This window comes from Rattus norvegicus, chromosome 2 (assembly GCF_021556685.1).
Source record: "Rattus norvegicus strain SHRSP/BbbUtx chromosome 2, alternate assembly SHRSP_T2T, whole genome shotgun sequence".
In the NCBI taxonomy this organism is placed as follows: domain Eukaryota; kingdom Metazoa; phylum Chordata; class Mammalia; order Rodentia; family Muridae; genus Rattus; species Rattus norvegicus.
This window is the reverse complement of record NC_141535.1, coordinates 7,371,563-7,388,355: the sequence shown is the minus strand read 5'-3', so window position 1 is coordinate 7,388,355 and position 16,793 is coordinate 7,371,563. Positions and strand designations below refer to the sequence as shown.

Here is a 16,793-nt window from a genome sequence, read left to right as displayed (position 1 = left end):
AGCAACTCTAAACTCTGGCATCACAGAACACTCAGCTCAGGAAAAGCCAAGTGACATTTTGAAAACGCTAGCATGCTCCAGAAAATAGCTTGGGATAGAAGTGCTTTTCCATGGGGAGGGGGCTGTAGGGTTTTTTTTTTTTTTCCATCCAACCATTACCCATACTTTTTAATGCCTTTACTAGTCTTTGACTTTTACAATTATGAACATGTTTCCCAAAACTGACTGGAAGTTCTTTGGGAAATTCTGTTTTTACTTTTAATATTACAAGGCCTACAGAGGACCATAAGCTAGACCCAGACTGCTCAACTCAACACCTCTCTAACTTCTTAAGAATGGAATATTTTTTTTCTAAAGCAACCTGCTCCTAACATGGAAATCACTAGCTGCTGATGCAAACCTGACAGACATGGACACACAGAGATCTGAGCCTGTTGTGAGATAATTGTATCCTGCTGAGTTCTATAGAAATTTATTTCAAATTAAAACATTCCATGCAGGGGGCAGGCTTCTTAAGACTCAAGAAATAGTTTATAAGGCTCAAGATATAAATAACTCACAAGTGTCAGAAAGCAACTGAAACTGACATGATTAACAAGGCTCCTCTCCCAAGTAAAACAAGCAGTAACAACAGGAAGTGCAGGGTGTTCTGCAGGTGGCTGAGCTACTCAGCCCAGGTGTACAAGCAGCTTCAAGAACACAGCCTTCACGAGTCATCATCACCCATGCTGCAATGGCTTTTCAGTGACGCAGCTACCACTGAGTCATCCATATTCCCCTAAGTAACCCCACACCCATGCTCCGGAAGTCCAAGAAGCTCATTAATTCAGTCTGTTTGCTCAACTTGACAAGAAAAGTCAAACAACATACAAAATTCATACATCATACATCAAAGAACTTCAGAATACAACAGTATTTGCAAAGCACAAAGGCAATAAAGACTAAATGAGGTCATGTGGGATGTATGCAGTGTCACACTTCACGAAGAAATCTGAGCACATCAAGATGTACAAACACAGAAGACAGATCGGGTGGCACACAGTGGAAAGTTGATCATCCACGAGACAATAACACTGGCCTCAGAAGAAACCATACTTAACAACTCTTTGATTTTGGACTTCTAAACTCCAGAAATATAAGAAAATAGATTTCTGTTGTGGTGTTTTGTTATATCAGCCCTTGTAAACTAAACCACAGTCCCTATCCTGAATACTACCTAACCACATGAACACATGCACACATTAAAGATCCTTTACTCATAGAGTAACTCGGTGATTAACAAAAACATCTAAATTCAAAAAGCAGTCATTGTTAAAACAATGAAGACACTGTTAGGGCCTAGCAGTCCATGCCTTGAATCCCAGTACTTGGGAGGCAGAGGCAGGTTGATTCTTTGTGAGTTCAAGGCCAGTCTGATCTACAAAGTAAGTTCCAAGACAACCAGGGTTTGCTACACAGAGAAACTCTTATCTCGAAAAACTAAAAATGAAAAAAAGAAAAATAAAATGGACCACATTTTCTGTATCCATTCCTCTGTTGAAGGGCATCTGGGTTCTTTCCAGCTTCTGGCTATTATAAATAAGGCTGCGATGAACATAGAGGTGCATGTGTCCTTGTTGTACATTGGAGCATCTTTTGGGTATATGCCCAGGAGTGGTATAGTTGGGTCTTGAGGTGGAACCATTCACAATTTTCTGAGAAAACACCCAATTGATTTCCAAAGTGGTTGTACAAGTTTGCACCCCCACCAGCAGTGGGTAAATGTTCCCCTTGCTCCACATCCTTATCAACTTGTGCTGCCGCTTGAGTTTTTGATCTTAGTCACTTTGATAGGTATAAGATGGAGTCTCAGAGCTGTTCTGATTATCCTGAAGACTAAGGATGTTGAACATACCTTTAAGTATTCTTCAGCCACTAGAAATTCCTCTGTTGAAACCCACAATGTGTCCTGCCTATCAAATGTGCAAGAGTAAAGATAAAGCAGAAATTGAGGAAATGACTACAAAATGACTGATCCAGCTTGAGACACATACCATGAGAGAGACCACCCCTGACACCACTAATTCTGCTACACTTGCAAGGAGGAGCCTAGTATAACTGTCATCAGAGGGGCTTCATCAGCCAGCAACTGACAGAAACAGATGCAGAGACTCACAGCCAAGCATTAGGCAGAGCTTGTGGAATCCTATGGGGAAAAATATCATAGGAGCCAGTAGGGTCAAGACTACCACAAGAAAACCTACAGAATCAATTAACCTGGGCTGAACCCCCAATCAGAGAGCATGCATGGACAGACCTAGATCCTTGGCACATATGTAACAGTTGTACAGCTTGGACTTCATGTGGGACTCCTAACAGTAGGAGCAGGGACTGTCTCTGACTCTGTGGCCTGCCTGTGGATCCCTTTCCCTTAACTGGGCTGTTACATCTAGCCTTAATAGGAGATGGACTTAGTCCTGCTGCAATTTGATATACCAAGGCCTATTGATAACCATGGGAGGACTCCTCTTTTCTGATGATTCAGGGAGGGCTGAGAAGAGGAGAGGAGAGGAGAGGAGAGGAGAGGAGAGGAGAGGAGAGGAGAGGGAGAGACTGAGAGGAGGGAGGAGAAGCTGCAGTGGAAATGTACAGTAAAATAATTAATTAATCAACTAGTTAATTAAAAAGTTAAGATTCCAGAGGGGAAAAAAAACAGTGAAGCAACCTGCAGTAAAGCAATAACTAGCTGAAGACTACTATTGGAGAAGAAATGGGAAGACAGGCTGAAGACTACTATTGGAGAAGAAATGGGAAGACAGGCTGAAGACTACTATTGGAGAAGAAATGGGAACACAGGCTGAAGACTACTAATGGAGAAGAAATGGGAACACGGGCTGAAGACTACTAATGGAGAAGAAATGGGAACACGGGCTGAAGACTACTAATGGAGAAGAAATGGGAACACGGGCTGAAGACTACTAATGGAGAAGAAATGGGAACACGGGCTGAAGACTACTAATGGAGAAGAAATGGGAACACGGGCTGAAGACTACTAATGGAGAAGAAATGGGAAGACAGGCTGAAGACTACTGGAGAAGAAATGGGAACACGGGCTGAAGACTACTAATGGAGAAGAAATGGGAACACGGGCTGAAGACTACTAATGGAGAAGAAATGGGAAGACAGGCTGAAGACTACTGGAGAAGAAATGGCAAGATGGGCTTTACTCTTGTAAAAGCAAAGTATAACGATTTAATGAGTGGCTAAAAGTAGAAGACTGACTTCAGCTCAAAATCAAAACTTTTAATACTTAACCTCCTCAATGTAAGGTTTCCCACCAGGGAAGATGAATATGGGCCGGACAAGCCAGTAGGCAGGCCCATTCCAGGTCCCACTAAATGTCAGATGGAGAGTACTTTACTAGAAACCTCTTAGGCTCTAGCAGCACTTTCAAACTGGGTCCCTAAAATACCTGTGTCACCAAACCACTACAGTACCTGTTCTCACTGACAGAAAGGAGAAAAGGATGTGCTCCTGTCATCAGAACAAGAGCCTGCATAAACAAGCCTTCAAGGATGATTAGTGTTCAAAGAATCATTACTATACAAAAAGAAAAAAGAAAACCAAATAAATATAATTTTTTTAAAACTAAACATCAGTTGATATTATTTCTGTAGAGTATGTTCTACATAAAAACAAACAAACAAACAAACAAAAAAACCCTCAACACAATTCTGGGGAGTGTGCCCTGCTCAGGAGGCAAACTACTTAGATAAGCTTTCTCACCCTTGAAAAGTTATTTAACCTCTCAGTCTGTTTTCCCATCTGCAAAGTAGTCCAAGTGAAGACTGCATTCCATAAAAAGGCATGTTACCCAATAAATGTACAGTAAAGTTTAACAGAACACTAAGCACTAACTGCTCTGCATTAGATGTGTAAGGTATTTTCCTTATTACAATTAATCTGTACAAAATGCTGCCAGATATGAGAGTTGAGATTTTTTTTTTTTTTTTTTGGTTCTTTTTTTCGGAGCTGGGGACCGAACCCAGGGCCTTGCGCTTCCTAGGTAAGCGCTCTACCACTGAGCTAAATCCCCAGCCCCCGAGAGTTGAGATTTTAAATAATTAGCACTACTCCTCCTTTTCCTTCCAGAAAATCAAAATAACTACTGTAACATAATTTTATATACCTGAAATATCAGTGAAGAATTTGACTTGGAAATAGAAACGTGCTTCTTACAGAATTCTCCAAAGGAATCTAGCAAAAAAGGTACACCTGATTATTCTATACCCAACAATGTTACTCCAAGCATACGTCAATTAACCGCACACTTCGTTCAGTCCAAATCTGTTCCTTTTACAACCGCCCCCCCCCTTTTGTCACTCCAAAGGCAAAGAACAGCCAAGCTTTTCCGTATCTGGAACCTAAAACTTATTAGGCCCGCTTTTCATCCCATATAGGCGCAATCCTTACAGCCGCGGCAAAAGGAGGCAATACGACAAGGCGGGCTGCTGTTCCGGAGCGCCGCAGAGATCCAAACCACTACCCAGCCTAAGGTCCCATAAGCCCGATCCAATGTAAGTGACAGAATCACTGCCACCTCATCGCCGCCAACATTCAGCCCCGCACAAAAGGAAGACGACCCTTAACATCACGCCCATGCCCAATCCTTTCTTCCCCTAAATACCATTTCAACTGCCTTTAGATTTCAACTTCTGCCAAAACCGAAAGCAATCAGTACCCACCTGGGCATATGGCACTGCCACAAAATACAAGTCAGAACAACGCATGCGCACTTCCCCAGGCATCTCTTGAGTAAGAGGAACTGGCTGAGCTATCATAAGCTCGAAATTTGATTAAAACGGTCTTTGTATTGGCTACGAGCGAGATTCCCTTTGCGCATGCGCCTGCACTTGGCCTGATGGGAAATGTAGTTTTTTGGTGTCACTCCTATTTACTTCAGTATTTGGAACCCAAACTACTAGTTTTAGAGTTCGGTCCCGGCTCATTACTGGAGAGCAAGTCACAAGAGACCGGCTCAGCGGCTGTTTCCGAACGTCCAGGCCCGCGATGCTGCTGCTGTTGGTTTCAGTGATCGTGGCGTTGGCGCTCGTGGCACCGGCTCCCGAAACACAGGAGAAAAGGCTGCAAGTGGCCCAGGCGCCCAACGTGGTGCTGGTCGCCAGTGACTCCTTCGTAAGTACCCAGAGGACCGAAAGCAGACACCACCCATAGCCCAAGGAGAAACGTCACAGGGAACAGGAACTGGGGTTGAGAAGTCCCGCATGCGCACATCTGCTCCACACATATGCATACTTGTGAAGTAGTAGTAAGAAGCCGGTCTCTAATTCCTGGGCTCTAGCGATAATATTAATATATAGCCAATATCTCGGTTCAGTTCAGCTTTGAAGGAAAATGCATTGTGCACTTCCATAAAACAGTATTCGTTTTCCAGAGTCACATGTCAGTCGCCTACATTTGCAAAACTTAATGCTTGGTTGAGAAATGAAGGAAATTCAACTTTATTCTCTGGACCAGTGATTCTCAACCTGTGGGTCTCGATCCCTTCAGAGAGATCAAATGCCTTTTGCAGGGGTCACCTAAGACCATCGGTGTAATATTTACATTACAATTTATAACTAACAAAATTAGTTATGAAGTAGCAACGAAGATAATTTTATGATGGAGTCACCAAAAGATGAGGAACTGTATTAAACTGTTGCAGCATAGAAAGGTTGAGAACCACTAATCTAGACATTTAATAATTATGTTAGCATTGATTTAAATGTTAGTTGTTATAATTAAATCTACTTTCTTGGGAGAAAAAAATGAAAAAGAAGACTGATTTAAAAAACTTTTAGTTTCAAAACTTAGGGCAGAGCTATGATAACCACAAAAGTATGTTACAGGCAGAAAGATACATATTTATACCAGTAGAGTAGATTTAAGACTCCAGAAATAAAGTCATATAAATAAGTGGTGCTGGAAAATTAAATATACACATGGAAAGGAACAATGTTGGGTCCTGATTCCACCATGTGGAATAATAAAAAATAACTTAAAGTGAATTGATGATTTAAATGTAAAAACTAAGGATATAAAACTTCTTCAAGACAATGGAAGTGTAAATTTTCATAATCTGGGATTAGGCAATTTAAAATGAGCCACGGATTTAAAAAGACAACCCCACATAAAATATACACAGATAACCAATAAGCCCATAATTAGAAACTTAGATTAGTTAATCATTAGGGAAATGTAGTTCAAACCAGTTGATCTCCATAAAAATAGCCAGAATCAAAAGGCATAAAAATAAGAGGGGGTTATGTGAGAAGGTACAGCCAAAGGAGCAGGAGGACATAATATGGAGGTGACTATGATCAAAGTATGAAACTGTTTCAATTAGCCCATTATTTTTTCACAGTTAATATTTAAGTTCTTCAGTATACACACACACACACACACACACACACACACACACACACACACACACACACACCATAAACAGTAACCAGAGTTAGTGAGAGAGAAGATGGAGGAATTAGAAACCTCACACACTGCTGTGGAGATGCTTTGTTATAAAGCCACCTTGGAAAATTATTTGACAGTTTTTATATTTATTAACTGTAAAGTCATTGTGCAATTCAGCAAATCTATTCCTAGGTGTGTATGTTTATGTTTGTGTCCAAGAGAAATGAAAACATAGTCCACACCAAAGCTTCTACATGACAATATTATGCTAAAAGATGAGAAGTGAAATCAACCTAAGTAGCCACGAACTGGTAAATGTATAAGTGGAACTTGATAGTATTATTCAGCAACCAGAAAAGAAATCCAAAACTCATGCTTGTTGCAATGTGGCTGAAGGTAGAAAACGGTGTCCTCAAAGGAAATGATGACAGACTGTTTTATATGAATTTCTATGATCTGTCCAAAGGAAGGAACTATGTAAAGACAGAGTACTGGCCTCAGTTTTAGATGAGTCTGAAAGACCACCGGGGTGGGGAAGACCCCCACTCAAATCTTGAAACGACGCAATCCGCAAGAACTCATGAGAAACCGGTCTTGATGTAATAAATAAGAAGTCTATTTGAGGAACCAGAGCCCTGGGGACGACACGTATCTCACACAGGAGACAGAGGAGTCGACCCCGAGCCCAATTAGGGGAAGGTATTTATAGGGAAAATTACTCAGGCAGTTGGCAACAGTCACACAAAAGCAATTTCATTGGTTTGTAACTTGGGCTCAGTTCAACTCTAGGCCACCCTGCTTCTGGCAGGTGCACAGGCAAGCTGACCCTCGCTTTTCTCAGGACTGTTGAGTCAGGCCTTATCAAGGCCAGATGGTTTGTGGTGGCTGTAGCCAGGCTACATCCCCAAAGCATGTTATGTTATTCTTTTGTGAGGTGCACTTGTCCTCACAGCAGGGTCAGTTGGGGCTAGTTTAAAATCTTTATTCTTTCAAGTCCAGGGTGATAGCTAAGGGTTCTTCTGAGAATGATGTATGTGTTCTAAATGACTTTCTGGATACACTAAAAACCTTTGAGTTACACACTGTAAATATGTAAGTTGTATATAAATTATATATGGATAAAAAGCACTTCTGCCTGGCCTTAAAATACGTGGGCATCCTCTGTACCCCTGCTTCCATACCCACTGCACCTCCCCACTGTTGCAGCCACACTTGTTTTCGTTTGATGAGGTTTCAGAAGTCATGGGATGTGTATTGCAGAATCTCCCAAGAATATAGATAAGTGGTAGATAAGTCTAAAGGCACACAATATACTAAGGCCTTGACAGAACATATAAGTCATTGTTTGACTCTTTGGTTAGGATAATACTTTTTCTAGTTAGCTTTAATTGTCTACTTGACATAGCCTAAAGTTATCCAAGAGGAAAGCCTCAATCGAGGTATTGCCTCGATCACTAAATCACACTGTGGGAGAAATCTTAATATTCCTACTCTTGTGATAAAACATGCCGGGGGAGAAAGAGTTTGTTTCATCTGTAAAGTGTCAGGTCATACTCCATCGAGTCAGGGCAGGAACGAAAGCAGAAGTCACAAAGGAAGACTGCTTACTGGCTTTGCTCCCCGTGGCTTCCCCAGCTGGCTTTCTTATAAAACCCAGGGCCACCTGCCCAGGAATGGCACTGCCCACAGTTGAACCTTCCCACACTAATCATTAATTATCCCCATATTAATCAAGAAAATGTTCTCCCAAACTTGCCCACAAGCAATCCGATAGAGGCATTTTCTCATCTGAGGTTCCACTTCCCAAATAACTCCAGCTTGTATCAAGTTAAAAAAAAGAAGAACAGGAAGAGGAAGAAGAGAGAAATTGTTTTGATTATTCATTGATACAGGAGAGCTGGGAGCATTGTGGGCATCACTATCTCATGGCCTGTTTAGGTGGTTCTGGGCTATATCAGAACACTGACTAAGCATAAGACTATGACTGAGCTAGCCAGAAACCAAGCCAGCAAACAGTGTTCCTCCATGGTTTCTACTTCTCAAGATCCTACCTAATTCCTGCCCCAACTTCTCTCAATGATGGACTGAGGCCAGAACTAATAACTCTTTCTTCCATTAGTTGTTTTGAGTCATCGTTATGTTTGTGACAACAACAGAATCAAACTAGAGCAATACTTGACATCTAAGCTTTTCCTTTGATCCTCCTTGGCCCAGAATGAAAAGGAACTAAATGCCATGCCATAATTCAGAAACAGCAATTAGAATTTATTGAAATGTATAGCTAGATATGGGATGCAGCTCATTTGGGACTCATTTCGAATGGACAAAGCCCTGGCTTCAATCCCCAGAACCACACAAAGACGGTGTGGTAATGTATGCCTAGGATCCCAAACTCAGGAGGTGGAGTCTGGGAATCAGAAGTTCAAGGTCATTCATTATAGCAAGTCATCAGCCACCTGAGATACATGAGACCCTGTTTCAAAGAAAAAAGTGTATATGCATGCATGTACACAAATACACACATATAATTCATATAAGTATTCAAATGTAGGGGTTTGAATAGATATGGCCCCATACCTAGACTCCTGGGTTTGAAAGCTTGGCCTGTGGGGAATGGCACTATTAGGAGGTATGGCCCAGTTGGAGTAGATGTGGCCAAATGGGAGGAAATGTGTCACTGTGAGTGTGAGTTTTGAGTTCTTCTATGCTCAAGCTTCATCCAGTGTAGAATCCAGTCTCTTCCTGGCAGTCTTCAGATCAAGATATAAAACTCTCAGCTCCATCTGCAACACCATGCTGGCCTATATGCTATCCACCATCTACCATGCTTCCCACCATGGCAATAATGTACTAAATCTGTGCACCTGTACGCCAGCCCCAATTAACTGCTTCCCTTTGTAAGAGTTGCCTTGCACATGCTATCTCTTCACAGCAATGAAATCCAAACTGAAACACCGAAGTTAATTTGCTACCACTCTTTTTTTTTTAATCTCTGCTATAGGGTATAAGTTTCATGGCTATGAGACTCTATTTTGACTCACCATTGTATCCTTAGATCTTGCAAGGTGACTGATACATAAACACAAAAATCAAGTATTTAATGTTTATTTATATAATTTTAAAATTATTTCTTCATTCTACAAAAGAACTTTCCAAGAAGTTCTTTAACTTAATATGTGTAAATGGATTTGAGCATCACACTTTCAGTTTTTATTTGCGCACTGAAGCCTTAATAACATACCTCTGTTGTTGAGTTTTATTCTTTTTGATATTTTGAACAAACATGCTGAAGTCTTTTGGGATGTGAATTTTGTGTTTAAAATTAAAGGACATAATTTTTGGTAGCATAATTAGCAGTGTTTGAATTTCTTATTTCAGGATGGAAGACTAACATTCCAACCAGGAAGTCAGGTAGTAAAACTTCCCTTCATTAACTTCATGAGAGCACGTGGCACCACCTTCCTAAATGCCTACACTAACTCTCCCATCTGCTGTCCATCACGTGCAGGTATGAATATGTTTGTAATATGCCTAATGTTAATGGAAGAGTCAGAGCCCTAAAAGTACAATAGTGTTCAAAATCTTATATGCAAAGACCTATTGCAAAGTCATATTTCATACTTAATAAAAAATACCTTGGTGTAACCAGTGTGTTCTTTTTTGTTCTTTTTTTCCCCCCAGTGTGTTCTAAGATATATGTTGAGTGCTGGGCTCATTTGAATCTCTAACTTGTTTTTCTGAAGAAAGGCTTTTTCTTGCCTGGGATGCTTTCTAGTTCTATTTGATTGTTTTTCACTTGACTCTCAAAGCAGATGAACAGGCACTCATAAGTCAGAGAGCTCTGTTTCCAAGGGAGCCTTTCACTGAGGGCTTCAGAAGGACTGGAAAGGAATCCACAGGCTCTCTGGAAGATCCTTCCCAGGCAGAACTTCATTTATTCATTTTATCTAAAGTCCTCCAATTTCATATTATATACTCATCTCTTTCTCTTCTGTCCCAATTTCCATCTATCACCAAGCTAAGTGCTCACCTTACTAACAAATAGTCATAGTTTTGGTGGTGAGCACATCAGTGACCATAAGCCATGAGTTTGAAAACTGAACATTGGGCTTTTAAGACTCTTGTCTGAAAGTTGCTCTCCTGTGCCTCTGTTCATGGGGTCTGTGGTTATCTGTCCTGGAACCTATAAATAACAGGAACAGTTTGGTTTCTCTATGACCCAATAGAGTCATAGAGATCATGTGTAAAAATGTGTTTGCTAATTTCTATACTGTGTAAGAATACTGTATAAGTAGAATGAGCCCTGAGGGAGGGTAAGGTGATTCTAAACTTCAGTGGACCCTGTAATGGAAGTAAGCCAGTTTCCTCATCTACAGAACACTAAATGTGCTAAATCCCTCACAGCAAACATGGTTGTCAATTGAGAAAGTGATTAATGAAGGTCTCACAAAAGACTTAGAAGAAACACATGACAAGGAATTACAGCGATACAAATTATTAGTGTATTCTTACTATAGTTGGTAATTTTCTTCTAATATTTATAAGTAGTCCTCATAATTCCATAAACATGGTTACTATTAATAGCCCAATTTGCAGAAGAAAACTAAAAGAAAAAGATTAAATAACATCAGAGAACACACTAGAACTATGGTTACTGGGATTCACACTCAACCTCTCAGACAGGATTTTCTTAGATCGGAAAAGAGAGACTTGGCGTATGACTCACTTTGTCAAGTGCTTTCCCCATGGGCATGAGACCTGAGCTTGAGTACCCAGCACCCATGTATTTAAAGCAACAATAATAAACTGAGTGTGACAGTGCATACATGTGATGCCACCACTTGGAGGCACAGGCAGGAAGGTTCCTGAGGCTTGTGGACCCAGACAAGCCAAACTGCAAGGTTCAGTGAGTGGTTGGGAAATTAGAGGGAGGGAAAGAGGAAGGGAGTTGGGGAGGGAAGGACACCTTTTCTCAAAGTCTATTTAGGAAGACACCCTAGACATGCACATGCACATGCACACATACAGAAAAGAAGGCATATCCAGGGGTTGGGGATTTAGCTCAGTGGTAGAGCGCTTGCTTAGCAACCGCAAGGCCCTGGGTTCGGTCCCCAGCTCCAAAAAAAAGAAAAGAAAAAAGAAAAAAGAAAAGAAGGCGTATCCAGCCTACTGGGTCTGCAAAATGAAAAAAGGAAAAGAAATTGTTTATTAAATATTTAGAAAATGAAAGGATACACATGGCATCCTTTTTTCTTTCCTTTTCCTAGAAAAACCTAGCAAAACGATAATTACTAGGAAAACCCTTGAGGATTCAAGGGAATCAGGGTCTGTAATTGTCAGTGCACTAACTTATGGTTTAAAAAATTAGAAAAAAATACTTACAGATAGTTTTTATGACTAGAAAAATGCTAATGATATTCGAGCCCTATATATAATTCAGCCATAAGTACAACAAATACCTTAATCAGCTAAACCTCTAGGCCTTGGTGGATCCACGTGAGGAATAGATATACTAACCCCTTGCAGTGTTTTTCCTCCAATAAAGTGAAGTAGTAATGAGAAATATCTGTGAAATGTCCCAGCTGGTGGCACTTCTTATGCCAGATCAGACTCAAAGACAGCCAGCCACTCTCTCCCAAGTAATTCTTTTTAAACTTGAATTGTTAAATTTTACCTTCATTGGTTTCTTTTATTTCTTTTATGTTTACATTTTTTATTTTTTATTCCTTTTAAGTTTTTATCTTTATTTTCATTATTTTATTTCTCTTTCTTAACCTGCAGCAATGTGGAGTGGCCTTTTCACTCACTTAACAGAATCTTGGAATAATTTTAAGGGTCTGGATCCAAATTACACAACATGGATGGATGTCATGGAGAAGCATGGCTATCAGACACAGAAATTTGGAAAACTGGACTATTCTTCAGGGCATCATTCCATTAGGTAAAAATTAAATTAACCCCATGCTGTCCTCTGTTGCACATTCATGGGCTTTTTTTTTTTTTAACCAAAAAGCTGAAATTCAATCTCTTAATCCCTCAATTATGCCAATTTGGCTAAAATTTAACTTTCTTTAACCTTCTTAAAATATTAAAGTTGCTAATATTCTATGGGTTTTTTTTTTAATATTAACATCTGTAATTACTGGATTTTAGCAGCCAAGCATTTGTGGTAGATGCCTTTAGTCCCAGCACTTTACAAGTTTCAGAACACCCAAGAGAGAGGAAACTGTGTCTTGAAAAGAAACAGTGTGTGTGTGTGTGTGTGTGTGTGTGTGTATGATTTTAATATTTGTAAAATAGTTTATCCTATGAAATACTTTGTAAATTTCTGTTATATAATAGGTTTTATTCCCCATTTTTCATACTGTTAGTTTGTAATATAAGCCTTCTTGCTCTTTACCTATGACAGTTCTCTAGAACTTGAAGCTACTGTAACTTTTTTTTCATTTTGGTAAACCTTCAAAAGTCAGCCAGCCATTATAGCTAGTGGTTTGGTTGAGGGGTAGAGAACATGCTGGGCATGCAGAGGCTATGGGTTCTGTCCACCACACTGCAAAAGCAAACTAGCAGCCAAGCGTTGTGGTGAAGAGTGAAGATCTAGAACCAGATTGCCTAATTTAAATGCTGGTTTCTGTACTTACTACTAAGCCCGTGGTTGTGTAATTTTGAACACACCTAAGCTGTTTGAACTTTAGCTAATGTGATGACTAAAGTAGGTAATTCATGCAGGCAAGTGCTAGTGTGCATACCTGAAAATTACCTTAAAATATCTGCCTACCCACATGATTGGCCCTGGCTGGTGCTGGGGAACTTGGGTTTTAGGAGTATTTTCCCACCATTCTGTAAGTAAAAAAAGAGACCTGGAGTGTTTGTATAGTGTGATTTATGTTGAACAGTCAGCTTTCTTCACAGACTAGAGTTTTTGTAAGGGTTGGGTCCAAGGTGCCCACATGATTAGGCCTCAATCAGAGTTCTGATTCTCAAGTTTTATTCAGGATAATACTGCAGATGTGTTGACTAGAGACAGAGCTTCACACCTGTAGTAATACTTGCACAGTAGAAGAATCTGGCCTGTCATGGGCAGTCTGGTTGCATGTTTATGCCTCTCCATTGCCCTTCACCCTAAGCCCCTTTCATTGTGCGAGTTTTGCTTTGTGCTTTGATGGTAAAACCTCTTCCACATCCCACAGTTCCTCTTACAAACATGGGTGTGGGTTCCCTAACACTTGAGACTCACTTGGGACTCCCAGCAAAAACTCAGTTAAGACTTTAGGCATCACCTCGTACCTCTCAAGGGAGACAGCGGTTGTGCTGAGGGATGGTAAATAGGACTGGAAACTAAATGCCATACAGACAGCAGTCAGGGTGATGGAGGGAACAGCTCGCCACCCAGGCTCATGAGCACGAAAACTTCACAATGTGCTTGGATTTGGAAATAGATCCTATCTGCAACCGTAACTCCTTACCAGTCTCAAGGTGACAAACTCTGAACTAGGATAAGTGCTAAATGTCGTGACTTCCCCTCTTATTAGACGACCGGGAAAGGCACAGATGCTCAGGGGTGACAGCTAAGGTTAGAGGCAGAGAGGGGGGTGACACAGACAGAACTAATGGGTAGTCTCTATATAGTAAGAGAATTGGTTGATGACTTACAGTTTAGGCCAAGTCTCCAACAGTGATCAGCAGCACCTGTGAATGGCAGTCCAAGGAGCTAGGGGTGGCTCAGTCCCAGCAGGCGGGCAGGCGGGCAGGCAGAGAGAGACAGACAGACAGACAGACAGACAGACAGACACTTCCTTCTTTCAATGTTCTTGTGTAAATCTTCTGCAGAAGGTGTGTCCCAGATTAAAGGTGTGTACCACCATGCCTGGGTCTGGGACTTGCTTTGTCCCAGGTCACCTTGAACTCAGAGATCTCCTTGCCTTAAGCTCCTAGGATTCATAGCCACTTTGCCTCAAGATCTCCATACCAAGATCCAGGTCAGAAACTTGTATCTCCTGGCCGCAAGATCAGGATCACAGGTGAGCCTTCCAATTCCGGATTGCAGTTCATTCCAGATATAGTCAAGTTGACAACCAGGAATAGCCACTACATCAGAGAATATGACAGAGTCCCAGAGTAACCATAACCAGGAGGAAACAATAGAACAGTCTTCCAGAGAGCCTCGAGGAGCAGCACTGCTCTGCTGATATGTTAGCTTCCTGCTTCTATCTAGAGAGGTAGAAGAACATTCTGATATTTTAAGTGACTCTTTTTGTGGTAACTTATTGAACAAGTCCTAAGGAGCTAGTGAGTTTGCAGTTAAACCAATATTAAAATAATCTGAGTATTAATACTAGAATAATTTATTAATTTTGCTGTTCCTTCTAATATTGAATTTCTCTCTTTTTCTGTTTTTAAAAATCTAAATTACATTCAGAAGTTACCTCAACACCTCTATTCTCCACTTTGTCTTTCATGACCAAGTGTTCTCAGTTCTGCTATAAAGCACCCCAGCTTATTCACTTACTGCCTTACCAGGCTACGTCACTCTTAGCTGAGTTAATAAAATAGCCTCTAACTGAACTCCTCAGATGGACCATTTTCTAAGGTAGCAACAGTGATCTTCTTTAAATATGCAACTGGTTAATCACATGACTTACCTGCTTTGTATCTGTGAGTTAAATTACTCTACGTTCATTAGACTCTCATATCCACAGCATAATTTACAATCCAATTTCACGCCATGCTGTCTCCTGCATTATGCACCTACTACTAAAATGTCTTTAATGTGCTTTTCAGTGGGAACTGCTGTACAACATGGGCCTTCTGGGTAAAAATCTCTCCCTGTATTCTGCTTTGCCTTGAGAATATAGCAGAATGAAGAGAGCAGGCAGCACACGTAGTGTGGGGAGCATTGTTAGACACTCTGCTTTCATTTGGTTCACCTTGGGCAAGTTACTTGTTACTTATATCCTTTGTTGTGATAAGATACTGACAGGAGCAGCTAGAGGAAGGCTTTGTTTGCTTTGATTGACAAGTCCAAAGTACCATTAGTTGTATCTCGGAAGCCAAGGCAACTAAATCTTCAGCTCATTTCCTCCTTTTATTCTGGACTGGACCTGAGCCCACAGTTAGCTGATCTTCCACACTTCAATTATCCTAATCAGGAAAGTTCCTCTCAGGTAGTATTCTGGACTCCGCCTCCTGGATGGTGCTTGATTCTGTCCAGTTGACTTAACCCTCACTGTCTCCTTACACATCATTTTTCATGACAGAAACCATCCTTCTAAATGTTTTCTGCAATGCATGATAGATGTCTACCTACCCCACCATGTAGTAGAAGCTGAGGGCGTCTTCCCCTGGCTGTAGCTTGACGCATTGTTATAATGTTGATTAGTGCTTCCCATCTGTTGGTGTATGTTTCTCTATTTCTGCTGTACACACTCTCCTGAGCCTGGCAGAGCCACCAGTCCATTCTCAACCTCCAGAAGATCTACTTTGTCACATTTCCCAAAAGTGAGACCATGTGTCTTCTGTGCCTGGCTATTTACATTTAACACCATGCCTTCAGATGTCACTTTTCTGTGACTGAGCAGTCTTCTACTCTGTACCAATCACGTTTTCTTTATCTTGTCACTGATGGATAGATACATAGGTTGTTTTTGTACTGCCCACATTCAGTAGATTACCAGGGCTTCCCTGCTGTTGGTGTTGAGCTAAGTTCCTTATGTATTCTGGTTGTTAACTCCATAGCAGAGAGCCATCTTGCAAATGCTTTCTCTCATCTATAGATGCCTTCATCCTGCTACTTACTCTGCTCTGTGGAATCTTCTTGTCTTTATATAGTCACACTTTTGTTTCCTTTGCTTTTAGCATTGTCATATTAAAGAAAAGGAAAGAGCTTGGAGGCTGGAGAGAGACTTCAGTGGTCAAGAACATATATTGCTTTCCCAGAATCTCAAATTCAAGAATTCAGTCACACACACACACACACACACACACACACACACACACACACACACACACATTTTCTCTCCTAGTTGTGCAGGTACAGCCTGTGAGTTCTCTTGACTGATGGGAATAGCAACTAGGGCATAGATAGATGGATGGATGGATAGATAGATAGATAGATAGATAGATAGATAGATAGATAGATAGATAGAGTATGCCAAGAAAAGCATGTCTTATTTTAAGGTTTTAAAATATTTGAAATAGTCTCAGTTCCATAAGTTCTTCATTTTGTCCTATAAATTCTAAAGTCAGTAGGAAAAAAAAAAAAAACAAGTAAATGTAATGTTTTGAATGCCAGCTCAACAGTAGCTTGCAGCATACTTAGGAAAATAGGATTTCCAGTACTGTTT

At 40.7% G+C, this 16,793-nt stretch overlaps 2 protein-coding genes across 15 annotated transcripts in view; one reads left to right on the top strand and one right to left on the bottom strand.

Moving 5' to 3' along the window:
* Skic3 (SKI3 subunit of superkiller complex) overlaps positions 1 to 4,771 on the bottom strand; it is a 113,295-nt gene extending 108,524 nt beyond the window's left edge. For 4 of the 12 annotated variants that reach the window (XM_087617417.1, XM_087617421.1, XM_087617453.1 and 1 more), the window contains exon 1: positions 4,725 to 4,771. The gene's annotated coding sequence lies outside the window, so the exon portion shown is untranslated. 12 annotated transcript variants of the gene reach the window in all.
* Positions 4,772 to 4,925: 154 nt separating this feature from the next.
* Positions 4,926 to 16,793, top strand: part of Arsk (arylsulfatase family, member K) — a 55,266-nt gene continuing 43,398 nt past the window's right edge. Inside the window, exons 1-4 of one of the 3 annotated variants that reach the window (XM_087628151.1) lie at positions 4,926 to 5,175; positions 9,829 to 9,958; positions 12,232 to 12,391; positions 14,379 to 14,471. Coding sequence is in view for 2 of the 3 variants with exons in the window: in XM_087628152.1 (XP_087484278.1) it covers positions 5,050 to 5,175; positions 9,829 to 9,958; positions 12,232 to 12,391 (416 nt within the window). In the remaining variant the exon portion in view is untranslated. 3 annotated transcript variants of the gene reach the window in all.